The sequence below is a fragment of the Pezoporus wallicus genome, unplaced genomic scaffold, assembly GCF_028554395.1.
Source record: "Pezoporus wallicus isolate ANWC-B61680 ecotype Strahan unplaced genomic scaffold, APGP_CSIRO_Pwel_v1 contig_608, whole genome shotgun sequence".
NCBI classification, from domain to species: Eukaryota; Metazoa; Chordata; class Aves; order Psittaciformes; family Psittacidae; genus Pezoporus; species Pezoporus wallicus.
In genome coordinates, this window is record NW_026639059.1 from 960,491 (window position 1) to 981,485 (window position 20,995).

The 20,995-nt window shown below is 37.7% G+C and overlaps 1 protein-coding gene across 3 annotated transcripts in view; it reads right to left on the reverse strand.

Annotated features, from left to right (window-relative positions):
- The window catches only part of ADAMTS6 (ADAM metallopeptidase with thrombospondin type 1 motif 6), a 150,561-nt gene that overhangs the window by 77,824 nt on the left and 51,742 nt on the right, over positions 1-20,995 (reverse strand). For all 3 annotated transcript variants that reach the window (XM_057413572.1, XM_057413573.1, XM_057413571.1), the window contains exons 8-10: positions 17,560-17,603; positions 14,081-14,186; positions 51-197 (exon numbers count right to left, since the gene is read on the reverse strand). In XM_057413572.1, coding sequence (XP_057269555.1) covers positions 51-197; positions 14,081-14,186; positions 17,560-17,603 — 297 coding nt within the window. The remainder of the gene's footprint in view (positions 1-50; positions 198-14,080; positions 14,187-17,559; positions 17,604-20,995) is intronic.

The window sequence follows — 20,995 nt, forward strand, 5'->3', positions numbered from 1 at the left end:
AAAGTGTCAATTTTTTGAAAACTCAAGATTTTTCTTGAGAGATTACTTACTCTAAAAAGCTGGTAATGTAATCCCGACTACAGGTTGACCAAGAGAAAGGGTTGGTGTTTGCTGTAATATGAGCTGCCATTAGCTTTGCTGCTTCATGACCTTTCGTCCCACAGGAATTTCCAATTCCATCATGATTCATACCAAAACTGCCCAAAAGAAGAGAGAAATAACTTGTTACTTTTCTGTAGCCTCAGACACCTCTTAAAACTTAGTCACCTTTACAGAAACCACTTTAGATCAAAAAGAACACATTTAGTACAGGGGATGTCTTTAGCAGAGAATCAGAATCGGTTAAGTTCTGTTTAGTTTATTCAAATCTCAGAACACTGCACAATTACATAACTTCCGTTTTCCCACAGAGTTTTGGAAGCATTTTCCTTATTTTATAAAGCTTTTAAAGAAAATTAACAATATTCTTGCAAGATAAATACAGAGCACTCAGTCCTTATTTGGTATTGCACCTAGATAAGGAGTATACATTGTGGCACTGGCACACGGATTGGTAAACAAGCACAAATACAGAATAGGTGATATTGCTCTAACAGTACAGTATAGGCACACAGCAGCCAATGGTAATTCAAGCAGAACATGAGGTTTGCAATTTCCAGTGCCATGCCGTATGTGCACTCCCTCTCTGTATCCACTCACACAGTGACTTGGAGCACTTCTATTAGAGTTCCGCTTTGGCACGGTACATTGGAAACAAGATGACTAAAAATCAGCAAAAAAATACAGTTAGAAACCTCTGGGTGGCATTTGGCCAACAGAGATTTCCAGGCAACAAATTAGTTAACCTTCAGCAAAGATGATATGACTCCAGAAAATGACATAGGGTGAAAGAATCCTCACGTTAGAAATCCTGCGCTACTTATATACTTGGATATATAAACTACTTATATACTTACATACTTATATACTGCACTACTATATACATGGAGCTACAGCTTTAATAATATTTATTATTAGCTATTAGCTTTAATTACTCTTTAATTTGATCATCAACCACAAAATTAAAACTAGAAGTCACAGAGCATTTTCTTGGAAAGACTTTCACTACAGAGACTATCTTTACTTAAATTACTACTTTTATTCCTAAAAAAAAAACAACATATGCCTGATTAGTCTGACATAAACCAAGCAAATGAACGGAGTATTTCTTAATAGCATACACAGCCCTAAAAATCCACTTTCTTAGTCTGCCTTTTATTTCCATTCAACCACTTGCGGGGAAAAAACAGTGGGATTGAGTGCCCCCTCAGCAAGTTTGCCAATGACACCAAGCTGTGTGGTTCACTCACTACTCTGGAGGGAAGGAATGCCATCCAAAGGGGCCTTCACAGGCCCAAGAGGTGGCCAATGCCAACCTCATGAAGTTCATTCAACAATGTGAAGTGCAAGGTTCTGCAATCCCAGGCACAGTTACAGGTTGGGCAAAGAAGTAATTCGGAGCAGCCCTGCCTTCAGAAGGACTTGGGGGTCCAAGAAACTGAGCATGAGACAGCAGTGTGTGCTTACAGCCCAGAAACCAACCATATCCTGGGCTGTATCAAAAAGAGCGTGACCAGCAAGTCAAAGGAGGTGATCCTGTCCCCCTACTCTGATCTCATGAGACCTCATTTGGAGTATTGTGTACAGTTCTGGTGTCCTCAACATAAAAAGGACATGGAACTGTTGGAACAAGCCCAAAGGAGGGCACGAGGATGATCAGGGGACTGGAGCACCTCCTGTATGAAGATAGGCTGAGAAAGTTGGGGCTGTTCAGCCTGGAGAAGAGAAGGCTGCGTGGAGACGTCATAGCAGCCTTCCAGTATCTGAAGGGGGCCTATAGAGATGCTGGAGAGGGACTCTTCATTAGAGACTGTAGGGATAGGACAAGGGGCAATGGTTTAAACTCAAACAGGGGAAGATCAGGTTAGATATAAGGAAGAAGTTCTTTGCTGTGAGGGTGGTGAGTCCCTGGAACAGGTTGCCCAGGGAAGTTGTGAATGCTCCATCCCTGTCAGTGTTCAAGGCCAGGCTGGACAGAGCCTTGCATGACACGATCTAGTGTGAAGCACTCCTGCCCACGGCAGGGGTGTTGGAACTAGCTGATCTTAAGGTCCTTTCCAACCCAAACCATTCTTTAATTTTTTAATTATCAAAAAGGCACCATTTCATTGTGGGATATCTCACTATGGAATACCTAGTATGTAGCAAAGCCTGCATGTACCTAGCTCAACATACAATATTTCATAAATGCAGAAAGCCATATGCTACATTAGAGACACGGAAGGTCTGACTGAAACCTTGGATTATTATACAAAGTATTTTTTAATATCACATATAAAAATACAGCTTCACAGTATGCTAGAGATTGGAAGGGACCTCAAAAGATCATCTAGTCTGATCCCCCTGCCGGAGCAGGAACACCTAGATAAGGTTACACAGGAATGTGTCCAGGCGGGTTTTGAATGTCTCCAGGGAAGGAGACTCCACAACCTCCCTGGGCAGCCTGTTCCAGTGTTCCGTCACCCTCACTGAGAAGAGGTTTCTTCTCAAGTTTAAGTGGAACCTCTTGTGTTCCAGTTTGTACCCATTACCCCTTGTCCTATCATTGTTTGCCACTGAGTAGAGCCTGGCTCCATCCTCGTGACACTCCCCCTTTATACATTTATATACACTAATAAGGTCCCCCCTCAGTCTCCTCTTCTCCAAACTATAGAGACCCAGCTCCCTCAGTCTTTCCTCATAAGGGAGATGCTCCACTCCCTTAATCATCTTCGTTGCCCTGCGCTGGACTCTCTCCAGCAGCTCCCTGTCCTTCTTGAACTGAGGGGCCCAGAACTGGACACAATATTCCAGATGGGGTCTCACCAGGGCAGAGTAGAGGGGAAGGAGAACCTCTCTCGACCTACTAACCACCCACCTTCTAATGCACCCCAGGATGCCATTGGCCTTCTTGGCCACAAGGGCACAGTGTTGGCTCATGGTCATCCTGTCGTCCACTAGGACCCCCCAGGTCCCTCTCACCTACACTGCTCTCTAACAGGTCGTTCCCCAACCTATACTGGAACCTGGGGTTGTTCCTGCCCAGATGCAGGACTCTACACTTTCCCTTGTTATATTTCAAGTTATTCCCTGCCCAACTCTCCAGCCTGTCCAGGTCTCGCTGGATGGCAGCACAGCCTTCTGGCGTGTCAGCCACTCCTCCCAGCTTAGTGTCATCAGCAAACTTGCTGATAGTACACTCAATTCCCTCATCTAAATCGTTGATGAATATATTAAATAATACTGGTCCCAGTACTGACCCTTGAGGCACTCCACTAGTTACAGGCCTCCAACTAGACTCAGCCCCGTAGACTGCAACTCTCTGCCTTCTCTCCTTCAGCCAGTTCACAGTCCACCTCACTACCCGATCATCCAGATCACACTTCCTCAATTTAGCTGTGAGGATGCTGTGGGAGACTGTGTCAAATGCTTTGCTGAAGTCAAGGTAGACCACATCCACCGCTCTGCCATCATCCATCCACCGTGTTATTTCCTCATAAAAGGCTAAGAGATTGGTCAAGCATGATTTCCCCTTGGTGAAGCCATGTTGACTGCCCCTCATAACCCTCTTATCCTTGATATGCCTTAAGATGGCACCAAGGATAAGGTGTTCCATCACTTTCCCAGGGATGGAGGTGAGGCTGACCGGTCTATAGTTACCCGGGTCCTCCTTCTTGCCCTTTTTGAAGACTGGAGTGACATTTGCTTTCCTCCAGTCCCCAGGCACCTCTCCTGTTTCCCAAGACTTGGTAAAGATGATGGAGAGTGGTCTAGCAATGACTTCCACCAGTTCCCTCAGCACCCGCGGGTGCATCCCATCTGGACCCATGGATTTATGGATGTCCAGATTGCTCAACCGGTCTCTAACCCATTCCTCATCGACTAAGGCAAACCGCTCCGTTGACCTGACTTCATCTGAGGTCTCAGGGGTACAGGACTCTTCAGGACTGCCTGCAGCAGAGTAGACAGAGACAAAGAAGGCATTCAGTAACTCTGCCATCTCTGTATCTTCTGTCACCAGGGCACCCATCCCGTTCATCAGTGGGCCTACATTGCCTCTGGTGTTAGTTTTGTCTGCCATGTATTTGAAAAAGCTCTTTTTGCTGTCCTTGACCCTTCTCGCCGGGTTTAATTCTTAGGAGGCCTTAGTCATCCTAGCTGCCTTCCTACATCCTCTAGCAGGCATGTTTATGAAGCAAAGCAGCTTCATAAACAATGTCTAAGTAATGTATGAATTATAATGAAACATTCAGACCACTGTTAATTATTATGATCAGTGTTCAATATTGATAGATATTTTGGCAGTGAAGAACTTAGATGTGCAATGCAACAAACTAAAACAGAATTTTGTAGTGAAAGATACACTTTACCGACCTAGTTCTCAACTGCCATAAGTTCATAGAATTAGGGATATTTCAGATACAAACAGTTCTTTTAATTTCCTCTGTCCAATTTCTTAAAATAGAAACCCTTGGTTTTTTATAATATCTATTAATAACGCCTTTATAGAAATGGGCATTTGGGTATGTGGGAAAGAGGTGAATTGGGTCATTCTTTCTATATCTGATATCCAGGTTATCCCTAGTTAGTTCATTTGTCAAAGCAATGACTGACTTCAACTGTTTGGGAACTAAAATTTTTGCGTTTGGGGACTAAAAAAAGGGGGAAAAAGGAATAAATTTTGTAGTCAATAGATTTCCTTCTTCCACCAGTTCTCCTTGTGAAAAGGCTGATGTTGCTGATGGTGGCAGCAGTATACATGATACAAAGCATGTCAGTGCATACAAGCTGCAATTCCTGATGCACTCAGGAACTCAATGTCTTTTCATGAGCTGATGGTATTCTTATTTTTTAATGAATATTCATTCATCTAAATCATCTGTCCCTTTCCAAGAAGGTTCTTCTACTTGCCCCTGCTTCTGAATTAGGAGGAAACTGACCATTAGGTGCAGGTAATCCTTTTCTGATGCTTGAAAACAGATTTTGCAATTACTGTCATCTATTTCCAAAGACAGTAGTGGCAGCATGCCATTACGGCCCAGTAATTTGCACTCCTATGGCCAGGACTGCAGATGAAAATACATTTTTGTCCAAAGTATCAGTTTTATTTCCATCACAGCATGTTGGTTATATTTGGCATTCATTATATTAAAGCTATGTCTTTTATGAAAGCATGTTTGCAATTAGATTGGTATGGGAAGACAAGGAAAACAGGAAGAAACATAAAATACTTTTTGTGGAGCCACTCTTATAATTTACTTAATTTACTTTTTCAAACTCATTAAACAGATGCAGACTGTATTTCTTTCACTGGCTTAAAAAGCTTGTTAAAAGTTACCAGTATAATTTTGTCTCAGCCAGATTAGTGAAGGGAAAGTAAGAAGTCTTGACAGGTGACGCAACAGTTTTACTATGAAGTTACCTTTCCACATACTGTCTCAAAGAGAGATGTTTAACCCAGCAGCTCTTTTTTCCAACCACTATGGCTCCTCACTTCCCAAGAGAGCACCTACATTAAAGAACTGTGCAAACAGCAACACAAACAACTTTAAAATCATAACTGAAAATGTCCTGCAATTTCTTTCTAGTCTGTATACTTTTAAAAAAATAGTAAGAAGGCAGCACATCTGACTAGTTCTATGTGCCTGATTCATTTACTAACATCTGTAACGGAACAGATTCTTTTCTTCTTGGAAATCTGTTTTTCCTTATATCTGAAAAAAAACCAACCCAAAAACTATCTGATGGAATTATTTGTAATACACATCCAACTTCAGATTTGACCTCAAAAACGACAGAGGAGATAACTCGTTTCAGCTGCACTGAATAAAACACAATAGATAACCAGAAAATAGATAAGCATGGGAATCTAAACTTCTAGTCTGCCCTTCCTTTCTCTTGCAATAGGACAATACTGGAGGTCTCTACAATTTCATTTGTATTTAAGATGAGTTTACTGATTTGTTGGGTGGTTCTGAACTATGATGTTTATGGTTGCCAGAACACTTCTTGTTGATGTTTCTGAAATGTCACCTTATTTTTGTGAAACACCCAGGATGGCCCCATCCTGATTTATTTCACAAACACTTAAGGTGCAGAGAAGACAGAACCAAAACAATCTGAATGCTCTCAAGCACTGTTCTCCAAAGTTTATTTTGTAGATCATGTACTTTCACAGCACTGAAGTTACCTCAAATGTGCTACTCAAGGGAACTGCTTTTTCTCAGTAAGTCAGTTATCTCTGCTTTCCAGCTGTAGTCCAACAATTTCCTAGCTTTGCTAGGGTTTAGAACCTTCAGAACTACAGAGAATGCTAATGTTTCCTTTCTCTAAATACAACGGGGTATATGTTTAGTAACTTGCTGATTCATGAATTTTATGAATTTGACTTGATTCTTTTAAAACAGTGGCTCCTATTTGTTCTGCACTTGTTTAAACAGCATTAAGGAAGAAGCAGAGAATCTTGAGCCAGGTGAGGCAACAAAGTTACAGAACACCAGCAAGAAAAACACTGTAAATCAAGACTTGATCATCTTGTCCATCATCTAAGGCTGACTTACAGCTGCATAACTACTTGTAATTCTTTAGGAAAAAGAAACCTTTTTAAGAGAGAAAAGAAACTTTAACCTTAAGAAGTATTATTATACTAATTGTTTGTACTAGGAGAGACAGAATAAACACACATACCAGGAGTGAAATGGATGATTTTCAAGCTAAGTATCTTTGACCAAGGTTCATTGCTAGAATTTCCTCCAGCGCCTCAGTGTGTTGATTAGACACACTGCTCTCATAACATTTATGGAGAATGAAACAAAGGGCAGAGAAGAGTCATAAAGTGCACCAGAGAAATATACATTAAAAATGTCTAACAATAAATCCTTACTGCAGTGATGGAAGATGGAAGGCATGCTTGAACAAGTATTCTTGTATTAGAAGATTGTCATGGTTTAAGCACTGCACCAGCTACTAAGAAGGAGAAAAATGACTGCTACAGCTGAACCCAAAACAAAGACCTAAAGGGTGAATTATAATTTCCTTGTAAAACCTGACAGTTTATTAGATACCAGCTTTTTCATAAACTTTGTGTTATTTTTGTAGTATTTTGTACTTAAAATTATTAAAAATGTGTAAATTGTTATATGTATTTCATATAGTTTGAAATATCTGCTTACAGCCTGTTTTTCTTATTTATTGAAAATATTGAAAAAGTAAGAAAATTGTCAGCTTCTCTGTATCTGTAAATGTTACTATAGTTTTAAATTGCCTTTTCTTAGTGATACTGGAATGCATACAAGGAGTTAAGGCAGAAAATTATAATGTCTTAGCATTATTTTGTTCAACCAAAGTGAATACTATTTGAATACTTTTTGAATACTATTCAAAAGATTTGGTTTTTTCCTCTACAATATCAGAGCTATGAGCTACATGTAAAAAAGTGTCATTTCTGGTGGGCACAGGAATTTTCTTAATTATTCTCCCATCTACTAGCAATGAAATATTTGTCACTTTATATGATTTTATGGTGAATTTTTCAAGAAGATACAATCTTCATATTTTACTGTTTTACAGTGATAGAAGGTGGGCAACTTTTTCTGTACTTTTTTAAGCATATCCCCTGTACCACACCATAAGAGAAAACTCTCTTTCTATGTAGCCCTCCAAATATTTCTAAGCCAATGTTAAGAAAAAGTACTGGGTATAGCTTCACAACAGCAGGTAAATTGCAACTCACCCTTAAATGACATTAAAAATAAAAGATAATGCAGAATTTAAAACTTTGAACATACTACTTTCTGAAACTTGGGAAACAAATCAATCAAGTAATTGGAGCTTTAGAACAAGCGTATCTGCCATGAAATTAAATACAAGTCTTAGCATACTTTTATCATAACATTTTTCCTATTTAATTCCTAAGTATCAATCTTCTCCGAGTTACAGGTGATGAACAAACATCCTATTACATACAGTTTTTATGTATCAGCATAATTTTGTATTAAATAACACATGAAACTCTTACAAGCACAGCAATTTACTAAATAAAACACAGCCTATTGAGAAACCTGAACTTTCTTATGGGGAAATGACAGGCTTCTATGGGAATATTAGAAAACTTATCCTTCTGGCTTACACTACCATAGCTAGCCAGCTTTAATGCCACAAGAGTAACATCAAGTAAGGTTTGTGTGCTACACTAAGCCAGAGTATGAATGCATCAAGTATCTACACCATAACAGAAATGGGAAAATACTGGCTCTATACTAAGGAAGCCAACTTCTCAGCTCAGATTTCCTTTGGAAATTCACGATGCCCTGAAGGTTATGATAAACTTCCTATTCACCCCCATTTATTCTACTTACACTTCTGTTAAGATCTGTGAAGTGTTAGTACATTCTTTTTCCTTGATTAGAATGCTTTAATATTAGATAAATTATTTTAGTATTGTACACTCTAAACTTCAAACAGTATTTTATAGATATTTAGACATAAGCCTTTTTCATATTGTAAATATGTCACAGAAACCAGAACTGTTTTACTAGGCTTACGTTTACAACATTTCATTTTATATGCACAAAACACCATTAAACTTGAAGTCCCAAAGAAGACACTTTAATAGAATTTGCAAGCTTTTATACCTGTAATATTACAAAGGCAAACATAAAAGTGTTCCTTTAACATAGAAGACCAGAGCAGGAGGCAAGAATACGGTTTTGCAAGAGAGGAAGAATATGATCTTCCATGGCTTGTCCCGCCCAAAAACTGGACACATTTTGTTCTGTTTTAATTTTTTTTAACTAAAAAAAGTTACTCAAATTGCACCTAAAAATTGCAGGTGTTGCTCTCAATCCTAGGCATCTAGCAGGGACAAATTTTAACTTGTTCTGGCTCCTGCTGAGGTGATCATACACTGTAGATTGGAGACAGTCTGACAGCCCTGCTATAGTTCAGAATGGAACATGTCATCATCATAAACAATGCTGAGAGCATCAACTGGAGATCTGTTCATGGGAGAGCTGACAGGAAGAGGTGTGAGTACTATTCATCCTAGCTGTGCTTCAACTATTTTTGAAAGCTTAAGTTTTAAGTATCTGTCCCTATTACCTCAGATTGGAGTATTTTTCTTCCAGTTGTACAACACGTACATTCCTTCAGACACGTCTTCTAGAAAACATCTGCTCAAACTCAGGTCCTATAATGCAGATGAGGTCTGACTGATCGTAGTGGGTTGACCTGGCTGGACACCAGCTGTCTACCAAAGCTGCTCTATCACTCCTCCTCTTCAGGTAGACAGGGGAGAGAAAATATAACAAAAGGATTGTGGTCTAGATAAGGACAGGGACAGATCACTCACCAATTAGTGAGGCAAAACAGACTTGACCTGGGGAAATTATTACCAATCAAATCAGAGTAGGGTAATAAGAAATAAAGCCAAACCTTGAAATACCTTTTCCCCGCACCTCCCTTCTTCCTGGGCTCAACTTCACTCCCAATTTTCTTTACCTCCTCCCACCAAGCAGGGGAACAGGAAATGGGGGTTGTGGTCAGTTCATCACACATTGTCTCCGCTGCTCCCTCCTCCTCAGGGGAAGACTTCTCACACTCTTCCCCTGATACATGGTGGGATCCCTCCCACAGGAGATAATCCTCCATAAACCTCTGCATTGTGAGTCCTTCACGCAGACTGCAGTTCTTAATGAACTGCTTCAGTGTGGTCCCTTCCGTGGGTTGCAGCCCTTCAGAAACAGGCTGCTCCAGTGTGGGTCCCTTACATGGGGTGCAGCCCTTCAGGAACAGGCTGCTCCAGTCAGGTCACAAGTGTGGTCACAAGTCCTGCACCAAAACTGCTCCAGCATGCCCTCCTCCATAGGCTGCAGGTGGACATCTGCTCCTCCATGAACCTCCATGGGCTGCAGGAGCACAGCTGCCTCACCATGCTCTGCACCCACGGGCTGCAGGGGAATGTCTGCTCCTGTGCCTGGAGCATGCCCTCACTTCCTTCTGGCCCTGGGTTCTGCAGAACTTTTTTTCTTGGGTAGCCTTATTCCTCTCTTCAGCTGCAGTTGTTGTTGCACAGTCTTTATTCCTCTTCATAAATGTGCTCTTTCAGAGGCACTACCACCTTCATTGACAGGTGGTAGCGCCTTGGCCAACAGTGGGTCCATCTTAGAGCCAGCTGGCATTGGCTCTATTGGACACATGGGAAGCTTCTCACAGAAGCCACCCCTGTAGCTTCCCTGTACCCTTCCTCCCACTACCGAAACCTTGCCACACAAACCCAATACACTAGTCAAACACAAAGGTCAGTGATCACTGAGGAATGAGGAAAAAAGCTCCTGAAAGTAGCCCTAGGATTTTGTAGATTAGAAATTCATATTCCAGCACGGAAGACCAACTTTCTCATGTGGAGGAGAGGTATTTAAACTATTTTTTTTTATTTTGCATAGAGACTAAAAAAAAAAAAAAAAAACTTCAAAAAAAGTTCTAGAATTGCAGGCACATTTTAACTGACAACTAAGTATGTGTTTGAAAATACTGTGGTTCTTCAACTTGAAGCCAATTTACTCCGATAGTCTATAATCTTTTTATCATGTCTTACACCTTTTTTCCACCAAGATACAACTTCCAAACTCCTCTGAATTTCAAGTCATTACATCTTGTATAAGTCATGACAATTTTGACTTCAGCCACCAGCCCTTCTTCCTGCTCCTCATGTACAGCCCTCAAGAGCTGTCTCTCACTAGCAAACTCTTTTCTTACTCCAAGTTTTATGGGCAGCTCTCTGTCCAAAGCCTAGACCACTATCATAATTTCTTCTTTTCTACTTTGTTATTTAGTTTCTGGATCTCAACTAACTCCATCGGACTGCAATAATGAATGGCACAACACCTTCCTTTTAGGGATATACACCTTTCAATGGAACCTGGAATTCTCTGTCAGTTCCACTAAGCATCCTGTACAGCATGCATGTATTTTAGAAAGTATCCAAATGATAGATTTTAGAAAGTATCCAAATTAAAAATCACAGGGCAGAAAGCAACCCAACCCAGCTGATAGGGAAAGAGAAAATGGGGCTGGATCTTACATTTTACTTGTCTAAGAAAACCAGCATATTCAAGACTGCAAATGGTTTCTTTATTCACTAAGAAAAAGTCAAACTTTTCTTGACAATGCAGGGCAAACACATTCAATTCTCACTCCTGCCATGACAGATCACTGGCTGTGATTTTTGCTTACCAGAAACCGGAAGCATTTTTTGGTGTGAAATATGTAACAGTAGGAAAGTAAGCATTCTGTAACTCCAGCATCACAAATCAAATTTGCAGAAACACTATTCTGAAAGCTAAAGGACCCACTCTGAATTTTATCTGGTTCACAGAAGTATTAAGAGTAATACAAAGCTGTCCTCAGAACTGTAAGTCTAGCACAGTTCTTTATAAACCCAATAAAGAAACAAATGTATTATCGTCTTCAGTAAAAAACACTCGCTATGAGTCTTAACTGCACATGCCTTATCTGCATCAAAACTGGGTTATACACATAGAAAAATGATAAGTGGTACGGAATAGAAGCAAAAAAAGTTTGTTTTTTTTTAAATACTTACAAATATTTAAGAAAAATTATGACTGACCATAATAATCACACTCATGCTCCCTTTACATCTTCAGGACCAAATGCTTTCCTGGATAATATTCTTCAACCAAATGGAAGTTACTTGGATCAAAACAAGATTAAATGAACTAAATTTAATACACTATGATATACAGAAAGTCAAATTGAGTGATCTAATGATTTTTCATCACTCTAATTTAATAAATTACTAGAACCTAACTATAAGTTGAGCCATGCTTCCATCAGGGAATTTTACAAATCCAATTTTAGAGAAAATGTGAATAATCTATCAAAATATAGGCATTATAATTACCGTTCTCATTACTCACAAGAGAATCTTATTCCTCAGTTCAATATTTATTAAAAAAAAAAAATAGTATTCCATGGCAACTACATAATTAATAAAAACATGGTCTTTCAAAGTACAATCCTTCCATTCTAATTTAATTGAGAGGTTTTGGGGTTTTTCTGTGGTATGTTATATATTCAGTGTACACATATCCCTTAAATGCTTCTATTTTTCATTTGACAATTTCCTATTTCACATGTATGTCTGAAAAGAAAAGCAATCATCACAGTACAGACAGAGGAAAGAAGTCTAAAAGGCTCTCTGAAACTATTTTACTCACACATCTAAGTACTTCTAGTAGGTATACGAGGAAGCAAGAAGTTTAAGAGTAAATAACTTCTTTGACTTAGTTGTAGAAGTATTCAGTCACAGCTTGGGTGAATGGGAGGTGACAGCACGAAACATTATAAACTTCGAAGACTTTTTTGCCCGCTTTTGTCCAGCTCTTCCTAAAGTTAACTACATAGCACGCTTTTAGTGCAACTCTAGTGACTGTGCATTGGATAGAAGCTAAAGTATTATTGTTTCTATTTCCTTTTTCAAACCAGCATTTGACATATCATGCCAGCTATAAGATAAGGTGAAAGCCCCAAAGAGCTGAGATTTCAGAATTTTAAAAGGCCTTACATATAAGAAGCCAGAAGATATGGAATGCAGAAAACACATATGGTTTAAAAAAAAATCCTGCGATCACAGACTATATGCTATTGCTATATTGTTTTTCTTGGATTCTAACCGAAGTCTAAGCTCTTCAAATCAATTTTTGTCATTGTGCCAGCTTCGCATGATAAAATGACTGCATATATTTGAATTATTTTCATTGTCTATGGAATAACCTGCATAAAATACATAGTTGAATGACATACGGATTAGAATGAAGATGTGGTATTGGAAGATTGCTTTTCTTATTAAACGTGATGAATTCACAGCAAGGTCACCTATTACTGTATGAGATGTTATTAAAAAGAATGTCAAAATTTCTTGTTAGCCTGAAATATCTTCTTGTTTCAGAAAACAAACTATTTGTAGTAGGTCTTTCTTCAACAGTGGAAAGATATTTTCCTCCACCCTACCTTTTTCAAATCATGCAGGTAAGGAAGGAATAGAAGGAGAGAAATTACGAGGAGAATTGCATGTATTTTACTTTTGTTCAGATCCTATACAATTGCCTTTGGATTCTAAAATTCATCTACTTCAGTACAATTGAAGTGGGTTATGTGTTTTTCCACACATAATATAAATGAGATCATACTTGCCCAACGATTTATCTCTCACGATAGGTGGGCTGGAAATAATCACTTACTTCCAACTCCTTTTTTTGACCAGCAGATTGATAGCTTCCATTGCTGTCTGCATTGGAACTTTTAGTTGTATCAGCTAATGATTTGAAAAACACACTGTCCATAACTTAGTCTTGGTCAACCCATGTAAACAAAGAAGGAAACCTCTTGATACCAGAAGATGCCTAGTCTTCTGAGTCATCACAATGCACTAACAATGCTGTCTTTTGAAAGAAGACCTGAAATGTTTCCAGACCAAACTCAACTAAGATTTTACCAGTCTCATAACATCGTGCATTTTAAAACGATATGCTGATGCTTAAAATGTAACAAGTGATTCTATGATTCGTCTATGGCTGTTTGGTATACTTCATGCTTGAGTGACAGATTACTATTCAGCATATGAATATGGACAACTGAATCAGTATGTTTTAATAATATTTTGAATTATATATAAGACAAAATAACAACACAATATTTAAGAATACAAAACAGTACAAAGGTTGTAAGCCATATCTGCAAAGGAACAGATTTAACTGGAATCTGCAATCAAAGTATAAACCGTGAGTCTTCAGCTCTAAATTTAAAGCCCTTGGTAACATCCACTAAATTGCATATACTGCCATTCATGAATACTATATACACAAACATGGAGCACCAGAATAGAGATGGTACAGCCATGCATGGGAAAAAAAAAAAATCTATTATTAATCTAATATTAAAAAGGTGATACATTAAAACATATTCTTTTTTTAAACTCACTCACTTGTGACCAATCTCATGTGCAATGGTAAAAGCTGAACCTAGGCCAATGTCTTCATTAATGCTGCAGCTCCTTTCAGGCTCACACATTCCAGCCACAGAGGCCAAGCCTGAATAAACAGAAGGAGACACAAAGGGTCATGCCAAGGTGTTTCAGTCTTAAAAGTGCTAGTTATAAATGCCTGGATTCTTTTTAATAACCTCTATGCACAGAAGGAGCAGTTGGCAAAAGGTTAACTTTCTAGTCATTTGCAAAATCACTGGGGGGAATTTCACTTTGCCGGCTAGACATTAATATTTTTTGAACTGCAGTCAGTGCTGGAAAATGTCTAGACTAGGGGTTAGATTTATAAATTTTACTTCTGGTAACTTGGGACCACCTAGTAACTTGAGCCAGGAGAGGGAATTTAAGAAAGCATTTCTATTTTAACATTCTTGAGCCTGAAGAAAGCAAAATGTATCCACATTATTTTTCTAAAGAAATCTGTTTAAGTTTAGTGGGTTCATAAAAACATACAAGCAACTTTTTCAGCTACAAAAAGTCCCACACGGTAGGTTAAAAAAATTAAAGAAACAAAACTGAATGCATCAATGAAGAGAGAAGAGACATGTTAATAACAAGCATTCATTCGACCATGCAAGTCTTTTCTATTTATCACCCATCATCTTCTGGAATTAAAACCTTACTGTATTACATGTGCTTTTAAAAACTTTACTTAGCAAGAGAAACCCACTGGCATTTACAGAATATGGTTCTTCTGATCTTACATGTTCTTCAGCAACAGATGCTGAAGAATCATACAAACACACTGCAGTCATAACCCAGTGCCACTAGAGAAGGCTCTAAACATCAGATTTATTTAATTTATTTCTCCCTTGAGTTTCTTATCTGAAAGAAGCAGTAATCCTTTCTTCAAAGAAATTACATGCCTAGCTAACTACACTGTAATAAAAATTACCAGTAAAAGTGTAAGTTTGGTTGAGGGGTAGAGGGAATGGAGCAGAGAGAGTGGAAGAGATAAATCATACTCTTTATATGAGCTGGCACTTTAAATTATTCTGTTTGGATTAACAGTAAGCCAGTAGTAAAATGACAATTGGTTCCTGACTGTGTCCACATTAACAAATAATTTGGAGCCATAGGAGAGTGTCAGCTGAGCAAAGAACTGATACTGAGGCTCCTCACATATGTTTGTTATGTAGGTTGAACACTGTCCTCTGGTCTAGTCTACTCTCAGAGGGTAAACATATCCACTACACATGTCATTTAAAGCTTCTAAAAAGAAAAAATGTTACAGAATGTCATGAGAATACAGGCCTTGTGGTGATTTATATAGAGCATCTGGGAAATATGCATTCTGACTTAGTTTTCTCTGTAACAAAACTAGTTTGCACACACTAAAACTACTCTGATAACAAAAGTGACATGGGCAAAGGGTGACAATGTAGAAGCTGCATCAAAACAGCATATTACTGCTATAAAAACCCACAAAACATCAATGTAGACACACCCCTGAGGACAGGCTACAATATCAGAAGAAGACTACCCATAGAGAAAAATCTATGCATTTTTTGCAGCATGCAACTTGCAGAAAATACAGTAATAGCAGTTCACCTATGCTACTGTAATTGAGTAGGTCATTCTGGAAACACGATGGTAATACTAACATGCCAACTGCCATGTTCCCCTGGAAAGACCACCACATCTGAGCGATGAAGTAATCTCCACCTTCAGATCATACAACTGAGCACTTGCTTCAGTAACTAACAGGACCAGATTAACATAATTCTATACTATGCTTGCAGAAAGTGACAGATATCGAGTCAAGAACTCAATCTGTGGCTTTAAAAAAGAAGTTGTCCTTCACGGGAGCCACAGATGTGCTGCAAAAAAACATCCATCTTTTCTAAAGAGTTCCATGAAAGATTCTCTGGTTTAGAAACTGGAATAGTATCAAGCCTTCTCTGAGACTTCTCTTCATAGACTCCTTAAATATATACGTAACTTCAGTTACTAGAGGTCAGTGGGACCTAAGCATATTAAATGCCTAGCAAAAGAGGGCCACAGAGCCTTGTCTCTTCCCCAGTTCAATGCCTATAAGCAAAAAGAAATATCATGGTGGTGCTGCCAAGGGTTCTGTAACACCGAGTTGGAGCTGACAACACACGTGATTTTTATTTTGAAATAAAATAAAAATCAAGCCTTTTGTTTAACAGAACATCTGCCAAAGTCAGTTCTCTGTTATGCTGGATTCAAGTGAAGCAGAATTTGCCTTTATGCCAAAAGTCTGATACAGTAAGAAATAGTACACTAATGATCTGCGTTAAAAATATCACACAAAAATATCAAATAGTGCATGCGTGAATGTACGCTCTTCCAAATTTTACTCCTTTAACACCTGCAAAGACAACTGTATGACATGAATATGGGCAGCCTCTTCAGCATTGTCTCCTCCACACAGATGTTAAAGGAAATCAGTTACATTTAAAAATTCATCAGCATCATCTGTCTTACTAAAACATGCTGTGGATAGTGTTTATATTTACAGCAGGCAAAATTCTAGTACCTTTCTCTAACTACATCCCTGTGCCAGATGCACTGCGCTGACTTAAGCAGGACTTGTGGAAAAATTAACATGAGTTAAGGCTATCAAAGCATACCTAATAATACACAGAAAGACAAAGCAAGTTATGAGCTCTGAGAAAAGTATTAATAATCTGAACTAGTCAAATTAGAATTCTGTCTTCTGAGAAAGAGCCTTCTGCAAGGATGTGAATTGAAAAAAAATGGGTATGAATGTTACATTATTCTTTGAACAATGTTTCTTTCATGTATCAAAGCACTATCAAAGATAGTAACCATAGTATAGTAAATAACTTCTGGCGACAAATTAAGGTACGGAGAGAACGATAGCTCTCCATCCTGCACCTAAGGTTGCTATGTGATTCTTCATTGTCAAAGTATTGTTTTAAGGAGTTTCAATGTTACTGTAATTTGTATCACTGTAATTTATACATCATGGTATTTTTCTCTTAAGTCTGTGAAAGGAACAATCTGAAGATGTACTCCCTGTGTACAACAGAGCGATAGTGTAAACCTCTAAGACTGTTTCTTTTGTAAGGCTTTTTTTTCATTATTTGTTTGGTGTTTGAATTTTCTGAAGCCTTTTACCTGTATTTTTAACTAGTTTACAGAGAAAGGTCAAATGAAATAAACAGCAAGTTCTCTTCTGTAAGAAGTAAGTTTGAGTCATTTGCTATGTTTTACCAGAACTACAGCTGCCACAGAAGCAGCTTACTTAATTTAAAAATCCAGCAACATATCAAAGACCCACCTAGGTTACTTATCATTGTTCATATTTATACATCTGCAAAATTTTGAAAGCATGAATTTTAAAATATCTGATCAGTCAATAAACCAATAGCTGACTAAAAAGCAAGGAAACAGCAAATAGAAGCTGCAATTTCTCTTTATAATCTTACCCAGCGTTCCACAAGGCTTGTTTTTGTAAGTGCAGATATCGTATCTGTTAAGGAAAAAAAAAGTAGATAAAATATGTCAGAGAATCAAATTTTTAAGATATTTTGTATACTTATCACATATCTGTATCATAGTTCAAGTTGTCAGACCGCAATCAGCTTAATTTTGTGCAGGCAGCTGGTGTCGGCATTTTCTACACTCTGGTGTAAACCGCAAGTTGCAGTATACTCACAGCCGCTGGCCTCAGGCCAGTGGGACACCTGCCAGTAAGAAAAAAATGGTTAAAGTGGATCTTTGTAATCACCAGCTCCATAACGCAGTCTACCATGCTATTACAAAGTCACAGCAGCATCTGTATAGACTTCTAGTGATTCAAAACACTTCTACTGTGTGAACATAACTGGAATCACAGTCTCAGACTTACCAAGTAAACAATATTAATTGTAAGTCCTACTGCTTAAACTTTGATTCTAGTTAAAAACTGCAACTGTGAATTGTTACACCAACAATTAGATATTTAAAAAAATCATGTTAGGAAATGCCATTATATTTTCCTTCTCATTTTTTGTAATGATTATTTGAGTCTTAAAGAGTATACTATAGCAATCTAAAATGAAAAAAAAACTTTTGCCAAAAGATAAATACCGTCTTCAAAGGACAATTTTCATAATTTTAGATACAATCCTTCAAATGCAGAAGCTCAATGAGTTTGTGTGCAGTTAACAAACAAGTATCTGAAACTGAAAATGGAATTAAAATGTTTTTAACAAGGAAGTATCTGAAACTGAAAATGGAACTAAAATGTTTTCTGCAGCATAGCTAATACTAACAGCAATGGTCATGCAGCAGCCAATTCATTAATTACATCATCGTATTTTGAATGTACAATCTTGTGACAGGGCTAGTGATATGACAACATTCTTACAGCAACTTTGATTTTCAAAAACTTAATACTAATTTCCTTGCTCTGTATTTCAGAATAATTTCTACTCTTTTCAGAATATTTCCATTCTTTTGAATGGTGAGTGGAAACAAAGATGAAAAGATATTATCTTTACTCTTTAATTTTTTAACCCAAATAGTTACTAATTTCAGGCCACCAGACAGTTCTGCTAAAATGATCTAGGGATTGTTATCACATCAGAGTCTGATCACAAGACATGTATCTTTCAGTCCTAAAAGAGTTAAGGTCTGTCTGTAAGCCAAATCCATGGACAAAAAAGCAAAGCTTAAAACTTGGAACAAACTCAGCAAACTCTCTCTATGCATGTAGACCACTGTGACCACATGGAATTCCTGTGATTTTTAAAGGTTTTGAGTGTGGAGCAGTTTGTGGGATTCAGCTCCAGTTTTGAACTGAGTGTTCACATGCACTGATCTCATCAAGGTGGATCAAACTCTGCCATCCTATCTGTACATAAAGCTCTCAATTTCCATTTGCTGTTTGGAGAGGGGAGGTGATCAAACTAGCAAGTTTTGCATGTCATAAACAGATACAGACAGGCAGAAAGATTTTACTATTTCCCGCCTTTGACATATTTAAAAAAGCTAACTTATTTCTGCATTTAGGAAGAAGTGTGAATCTAAACCTACTGAAGTTCATGTAAAATTATCCCCCCAAAAAAGCAGACAGGGCTCAGGCTTATTTAGTGAGAAAATACAAAATAGGTCGAATTCTTTAAAATGTGGTTTAGAACTGAACACAAGGAAGTCTGTGCAGTATACAGGAAGTACTGGTTTTCTAATGTTTTTCAATATCCAGTGGGAATGGGAAGAAAACAATTGAAGGCACAGATCCTTACACAAAATGGATCTTTAAGAAGAAAGCCAGCTCCACTAAACTCAAGTAAAATGCTGTCATCGATTTAAGCAGAGCTGAAAAGCTGCCCTTATGTCCTCAACATGCTTACCCTTACACAGGTATGAACCTGAAGTCACTTCTCAGCTTCAGTTAATGAAAAAGATTTTAAGAAACAAAAGACATAATCACAGGAAACTGCTGAGAAAAAGCCTACAAAGATGGCTGGAATATAAATGTAAAATGTACATGAAGTAAGAAATTGGGGCTAGACAAAACCAACAGAAAGGTATGACTAGACATAAAGCTCTTCATATGTAGGAAATACTACAGGATTTGACAACTGACCTGCTTGAAAAGGTTGTCAGAAAACAAAATAAAGCCTAAAGAACTGGTTCTAGCCTATGAGGGAACACAGCTAACTAGTACGAATTATTAAGAGTTCATTTTTAAGGAACATTTCCAAATGTGTTACCTCTGAAATTAAGGTTTTATTTTTCATTTGCTGTAAACCAAATTATACTTTTTGACATTTACTTTTTATTACTGTAGGTTTCAACCATAACCTATTCAAATAAGGACTGTTCATTTCTTATACCCTTGCTCAACAATAAACACAACAGGTCCATTAGAATTTGATCTTTTTTATTTTCAATTCTTCATGCTATGCAACATGATTTACCTACATACCCCATCATGTATTTCATATTTGAAGAAGTATTAACAGACTAGGAAAAAATCCCAAAACAAATAAAACAGAAAAAAAAACAAAACAAAACCCCCCACTAAATAAATAATAAATAAAAATAAGTTAACTTAGTTGCAACACCTAGAACTATGAAGTACTGCTGAATTAAACTGAAACCTTTTAAAGGGATCAAAAACCTCAAGCTATCTGACAATTCCAACTCCTATTTTTAAGTCATGGAAAATAAAAATTAATTAAAAGAAATTAAAAAAACCCAAACAGTTAGTAGATTATAGTTTCATCCTATTCTTTTGCACGCATATACTTGGCTATGAGTAAAAGGAGGCTGTTCTGCAAGTGCAGACAATGCTGCTAATGCTAGAGAACCGTGTGGAAAGGTAAGTCATAAATGCCGACTTTAGGCCTGTTTTTATAAAAAGCTTTGTATCACAATTCTTTAACAGTTCACCATTCTTAAGACAATTTGCTAATTGATTAGATTTGCACAGGTTGCAAACGGCAATACTCTTTGTAACACAATAAATACCTGTTGATGTCTTTCTAAAAGCTTTACTGCAGTATATCCTTAGCCTTAGAGAAAGTGGTATACCACAACAGCATTCTGCCTTAAAATACAAGTCTTATTTAGTTTCTTCCTCAAAAACCACAAACCAAAAAGACTTATTCAAACCAAGGAAGTAAAAGAATAATATACATGTTACACATCACTCAACAGAAATAACTTTTTTCTATTATTATTAGTTTTCCATGTCTTTGAAACTGCCATAGACAACCAAAGTCTGGTTCTACTGGACTTTCTTCTGATACTTAGCTTGGGTAGATAAAATGAAATTCTGAGTTTCAGCTAGAAAAACTGTAGTGCTCTAAGTTCTACTTCTCCTCATTTATATGAAAAGATGTATTTTTAATAACTGCACTGTAGATAAAATAT